The sequence below is a fragment of the Euleptes europaea genome, chromosome 15 (assembly GCF_029931775.1).
Source record: "Euleptes europaea isolate rEulEur1 chromosome 15, rEulEur1.hap1, whole genome shotgun sequence".
Taxonomy (NCBI): Eukaryota; Metazoa; Chordata; class Lepidosauria; order Squamata; family Sphaerodactylidae; genus Euleptes; species Euleptes europaea.
In genome coordinates, this window is record NC_079326.1 from 47,551,457 (window position 1) to 47,557,881 (window position 6,425).

A 6,425-nucleotide genomic window follows, 5' to 3' on the forward strand; every position below is an offset into this window, starting at 1 on the left:
TTAGAAATAGAGAAAACAAAATGGTGATGATAGTTAATAATTTCAGTACTGTCACTATCGTGGTACTTTACAGAGTAACACAATGTTCTCCTTCCAGTTTTCCTTCACTGACTTTCTGGCCTGAACATCTTCTTTTGATCTGATGTGCTTCTAGGTCTTGTTTGACTGGGTCTGAAGTGGGATTTCACTGTGGGCCATTGGTGTAGCTCCATGGAGAGGAAACGCTTGAAAAAAGAGATAGGAAAGCTTTTGTAAGTAACTTCCTGCCAGTCAGCACTTCTCTGCAAGGTACTTAATATCAACACATTTCTAAATTGCTGCATTTGATATAGTGTACTAGTATCCTCAAATTTTTGTTAACTTATTTTAGGCGATACCTTTTCTGAACAAAAGGGAGAGATAAATCTGCATTCTGCAGGGGTCAGACGTTGTCCTTACAACAGATCAGTGTACAGAAGACGAGATCCTGAATTGACAATGATAATGAACAGTGGGAGCTGTTTAGCTGTTTAGCCAGCGTGGTGTAGTGGTTAAGAGTGGCGGACTCTAATCTGGTGAACCAGGGTTGGTTTCCCCACTCCTACACATGAAGCCAGCTGGGTGACCTTGGGCTAGTCACAGCTCTCTTAGAGCTCTCTCAGCCTCACCTACCTCACAAGGTGTGGGGAGAGGAAGGGAAGTAGATTGTAAGCTGGCTTTATTCTCCTTAACAGGTAGAGAAAATTGGTGTATAAAAACCAACTCTTCTTCTATAATTGACTGATGTAAAACAGATAGGGTTGCCAACCTCCAGGTACTAGCTGGAGATTTCCTGCTATTACGACTGATCTCCAGCCGAAGGAGATCAATTCACCTGGAGAAAATGGCCGCTTTGGCAATTGGACTGCATAGCATTGAAGTCCCTCCCCTCCCCACACCCTGCCCTCCTCAGGCTCTGCCCCAAAAACCTTCTGCCGGTGGCAAAGAGGGACCTGGCAACCCTAAGAACAGAACTGGGATATTTGTATTCCAGGATCTGCCCAGAGAACGATACCAGCTCCCATAGTCTGAGGACAGGCTGAGATAGGATTGCCATCCTCTAGGTACTAGCTGGAGATCTCCTGCTATTACAACTGATCTCCTGCCAATAGAGATCAGTTCCCCTGGAGAAAATGGCCGCTTTGGCAATTGGACTCTATGGGGTTGAAGTCCCTCCCCTCCCCAAACCTCACCCTCCTCAGGCTCTGCCCCAAAAACCTCCCACCGGTGGTGAAGAGGGACCTGACAACCCTATTCCTTGTCCAGGGTTGGCAACCCTATAATATAGTTACCCTCCTTGCATTCTTGTAATTGGGGAGAGCCCGGCCTCTCCACAAACTTGCACAAAGAAATCATAACTGGTTTTAATTCCAAACCACTCTTTTGCTTGAAGGGGAGAGTACGTTGGCATCAGACTTCGGGAAAATGCATTTGATCCACAGGGAAAGAAGCAGACAAGCTTCCTAGATGACTTGGTAAAGTGATGTTTTATTGTTATTCTATTCTCAGGCTTTGCTGAGAGGTGTTTTTTTTTTGTCTGAAACATCCTGCAAACAGAAATTCTTGCTTTTTGCTCAGTTCCATTAGCCTTACTAATCAGAGTTAAAACTGGGAGCCAAAACACTGCAGTGGGTTGAGTATTGGACTAGGATATTGGAGATCCACATTCAAATCCCTACTGTGTAATGAAGCCATTGGGTGGCCTTGCGCCATTCACTCTCAGCCTAACCTACCTCACAGGGTTGTTGTGTGGCCACAATGAAAGACCGTGTAAGTTACCTTGAGCTCCTTGGAGGGAAGGTGGGATAAACATGTCATGGGTAAGCATAGAATCATAGAGATGGAAGGGGCCAGACTGGCCGTCTAGTCCAACCCCGTTTAATGCAGGATCAGCCTTGAGCACCCCTGACAAGTGTTTGTCCAGCCGCTGCTTAAAGGCTGCCAGTGAGGGGGAGCTCACCACCTCTCTAGGTAGCTGATTCCACTGTCGAACAACTCTTACTGTAAAAAGTTTTCCCCTAATATCCAGCTGGTACCTCTCCACCCGCAATTTAAACCCATTATTGTGATGGGAATAGGAAAGCTATGCTCTGCTGCCAACAGGAACAGCTCCCTGTCCTCCACTAAGGTGCTATTTACACAGCCTAAATAATGCACTTTCAATCCACTTTCGCTGCACCTTAACAATCATTTGCAAGTGGATTTTGCCAGTTCACACAGTAAAATTCACTTCAAAGTGCATTGAAAGTGGATTGAAAGTGCATTATTTGGGCTGTGTAAATAGCACCTAAGTGACAGCCTTTCAAATACCTAAAGAAAGCAATCATGTCCCCCCTCAACCTCCTCTTCTCCAGACTAAGCATTCCCGAATCCCTCAGCCTTTCCTCATAGGCAATGCTCAAAGCTGATGATTTCCCGCTTGGTATGGACACTATACTTCCTCTCTGCTAAGGGTTAATATGACCTTGTTCACACTGCCTGCTGGCAGAAATGTCAATTTCTTCCCATTATAATCAAGTCAGACCGCCCTATTTCCACCAGGGGGATGGGGATGTTACTGGTAAGAGATTCAAGCTGTCTCCTCAAGCCCCAGGCATACATAACCAGAGAAGGTCATGGGGTCATGATTGACAGTTTTGTGACTAAGGAACTTGGATGACCAAAGATGCCTTGTGTTAGCCAGCATGGTCTGGAACCACTTTCCTGGCATGGGACAATCCACTTACAGTTTGGTGCAAATCCCTCGAAACAAGGAAGCCAGAAGCTGGCCTGGCAGAATCTCTGTTCGAAATGTAGATAGGCAAGGCAAAGCAACACCACACATATACAAACAGTGGTAAGATGAATTGCAAGCAAATGTCAGCGTTTGGCAGAGTATTTTTATATGTTTTTTTTTTCAGGCTCACTATGACTTGGCCGTCAACATCGCTTTACCTTGGCTCAATGATTCAGAAGCCCAGATGTCTTTTGGAAAAGAAAAAACGTAAGTGAGAGGAACATGAAGACTTTGATCTTGTGATGGAGATACCATGGGCCCAGTGCAGATGGATTCTGATGTCAGCCATTTAAGAACTCACCTTTATGCTTGTTAAGCTCTACTGATTGGGATGGAGTTATGCCCGAGTAAATCATAGCACCACAGAGCTGGAAGGGGCCTTCTAGTCCAGCCCTCCCCCCTTCTTAATGCAGAAAATTCAAATCAAGAGCATCCCCAACAGGGAGAGCTCACCATTGAGGGGGCCATGGCTCAGCAGTAGAGCATCGGCTTGGCATGCAGAAGGCCTCAGTTCAAACTGTCACCTGGAGACCAGTTGTAATCCCAGGAGACCTCCAGCCACCACCTGGAAGTTGGCAACCCTATACTTCCATGATGCCCAAACATTAAATAACCAAAGTACTACTGTCATTTTTCTGTTTGGAAAGAAAGTTTAGCTGGGATCCCTTGGCCCATGTAGATTTTGAGGGATTTCCTCATCTTTAGGTTGATTACACAAGTGTAGAAAGCTGGACAGTGAAGAAAGCTGATAGGAAGAAAGTAGATTCCTCTGAAATGGGGTGTTGGAGGAGATTGTTACGGATTCCGTGAACTGCCAAAAAAACAAATCAGTGGGTTATAGATCAAATCAAGCCTGAACTGACCCTAGAAGCTAAAATGACTAAACTGAGGCTATCTTATTTTGGTCACGTCATGAGATGACAAGAGTCACTGGAAAAGACAGTCATGCTAGGAAAAGTTGATGGCAGCAGGAAAAGAGGAAGACCCAACAAGGGATGGATTGACTCAATAAAGGAAGCCACAGCCTTCAATTTGCAAGATCTGATCAAGGCTGTCAAAGATAGGACATTTTGGAGGACTTTCATTCATAGGGTCGCCATGAGTTGGAAGCAACTTGACGGCACTTAACACACACACAGAAAGGTGACACAAACACTGATTTGTTAGATAAGTCTACTTAATTATTCCATTCCCTTTTTTTCTGGTTTCATCTGGACAGGAAATTGCCGCTATGTCACAAAGTTCTCTCTCTCAACCAAACTGAAAGAGAAGCTCTGATTTTATCATCTTATCCTGGGATGCTCATGGTATGTATGCATTTGAAAACTTTTTGCCCTGATTCGTAACAAGGGCTATTCTAGGTGGTTTTTACAGAAACTCTAAATACAGAAAAGAATTATGCAATTAATTAAACATTAACGCTAGGAACATTCAAACCAACAGAACTTGGTTCACAAAATCAACTCATTAGGCTGGATCATAAATTACTGCTTTGCCATGATCTCAGGCCTAAGGCTAAAGATTAAGCTGCCTATAGGCCTCAAATTCAGTTTGCAACCTACATTTCCCAGTAGGGCTGCCAACCTCCAGGTGGTGGCTCGAGATCTCCTGCTATTACAACTGATCTCCCGCCGATAGAGATCTGTTCACCTGTAGAAAATGGCCGCTTTGGCAATTGGACTCTATGGCATCAAAGCCCCTCCCCAAATTCCACCCTCTTCAGGCTCTGCCCCAAAAATCTCCTGTCGTTGGCGAAGAGGGACCCTACAACCCTAGGTGGCAGAGATCAGTTTGCCTGGAGAAAATGGCTGCTTTAGAGGTTGACTCTGTGGCATTATATGCCACTGAGGTCCTTCCCCTCCCCAAACCCTGCCCTCTTCAGGCTCCACCCCCAAAATCTCCTGGTATTTCCCAACCCAAAGCTCACAACCCTATTTTCTGTCCCTGGCCCTCAAACCTGATGATCCCTTGGGTAGCTTGTTCAAAAATGAGGACAATGGCAAACTGATGCTCACCACTGTGTCTGTGTCTACAGAACAGCATTCCCGTTGAAGATGTCCTTGGGATTTATGAGGCAGGTCCTACAGCTTCCCACTGTCGGAACTCCCCAAAAGTAGGTAACAACTGCATTCTTGCCTTTGAGGCCATGGTGGACCAGCATGCTTCTTCCGATGCCCCATCCTTTCCCCTCTAGATTCTTACATGTTTCACAGTTTGCTTTTGTTGGTTGTTACAAGTTTCATGCCTGAATCAGGTTTATGTCCTGGCCTTCCTTAAAGGAGCTTAGGAATTACGGTTGCCATCTGCCTGGAGGGGAAAAAAAGTATTGTCCCTTTAATAGAGGCCTTTTATGCAGGGACCGTTTCCCCGTGGTCACACCTGCTGACTGCTTTGTGGCTTCCTTTGGCTTATGCAGGCCTTTTCCAACAGTCTGAAGTCGCCTCGCTCTCCCCCACGCATTTTGCCAGTGTTTTCCAGATGCTGTTTTAGCCAGAGTCTGGAAAATGCCGGCAAAATGCGGGGGGAGAGCAAGGGGACTTCTGGCTGGCAAAAAAGGCATGCATAAGCAAAAGGAAGCCCCGAAACAGTAGGTGTGTGTGTGTGTGTGTGTGTGTGTGTGTGTGTGTGTGTGTGTGTGACCACAGGGAAACGTGGCATTGAAGTCCCTCGCCAAACTCCGCCGTCATCATGCTCCACCCCAAAAATCTCCCGCCGGTGGCGAAGAGGGACCTGGCAAGCCTATCTGAGAAGGTCTTTGTTTCTGCATAGTTTCATTTAACTTGCATCTTCTTGCAGGGCTGCTTGTTCCATCCTCGTAACCTCTCGCTGCATCCTTTTGCCATGCTGACAGCCCCCAACGCTGTGGAACATGCCTGGAAACAGGGTGAGTGGTTGTTCCTTTGAGCATGGAACTCCTAAGATGGAGAGTCCAGACCTCTGGCTTGTTCCACCTACTACTCTCAACCTGCAAATGCCCCTTTATCTTTCTTGCTTCCCATCTGAAATAATGGGGTGAATGAAAATGTAGGATTTGGGAATTTTCAAATGTCCAGCGATGAAAGAGTGAATAAATTAATATGCTTTGTTCTTTCCCAAGGTATCAAGGCCCACAGAGCTTCTGCAAACCGAAATCCCTCCAGTAGTTCAACAAAAAGAACAGGCACCAATGATTAACCAGGGGGACCATTATTTTCAAGAAAGCAATATCCTTGGAAAGTAGGTTTGAAAAAAAATCAAATGCCAGCAGATTCTACTAATAATCTCTTGTGGCCCAATCCTGTGCACGTTTACTCCTTGCATTCATTGTGGGACTTATTCACATGTCAGCATACATCAAGCTGAAGCCTTAAGGAGAATTTGGGAGCAAAAATCAGCGCCAGAGTCCAGATTGTAATCCAAGAGCAGGAGATGAACGTTCTATAATATGATACGGTGAATACAATGCTAAGTATAGAGTCAGTCTGGTGCAGTGGTTACAGCAGGGGTCCCCAACATGGTGTCTGTGGGTGCCATCACCTGCTGACACCTTTTCTGGTGCCTGCCAAGTGTTTTAAGAGGTGGATGGGACCAGGTGGGGCTTTTGACAGCAAGGATTCTGATGGGCCATTGGAGATTTTATTGGCTGTACAGA

At 45.8% G+C, this 6,425-nt stretch overlaps 1 protein-coding gene across 1 annotated transcript; it reads left to right on the top strand.

Moving 5' to 3' along the window:
* The first annotated feature begins 210 nt into the window (after positions 1–210).
* C15H2orf80 (chromosome 15 C2orf80 homolog) lies at positions 211–5,968 on the top strand. Its single transcript, XM_056861205.1, has 7 exons — positions 211–251; positions 1,412–1,493; positions 2,919–3,001; positions 4,014–4,101; positions 4,830–4,907; positions 5,591–5,678; positions 5,892–5,968. Exons 1-7 carry the CDS (start codon positions 211–213, stop codon positions 5,966–5,968), a joined length of 537 nt encoding a protein of 178 aa, XP_056717183.1.
* The last annotated feature ends 457 nt before the right edge of the window (positions 5,969–6,425 follow it).

Coding starts and splice junctions, on each gene's coding strand:
- C15H2orf80 (XM_056861205.1), top strand. CDS start 211: ATGGAGAGGAAACGCTTGAAAAAAGAGATAGGAAAGCTTTT. Junction 1,494..2,918: donor CAAGCTTCCTAGATGACTTG/GTAAAGTGATGT, acceptor TTTTTTTTTCAG/GCTCACTATGACTTGGCCGT. Junction 4,102..4,829: donor CTTATCCTGGGATGCTCATG/GTATGTATGCAT, acceptor CTGTGTCTACAG/AACAGCATTCCCGTTGAAGA.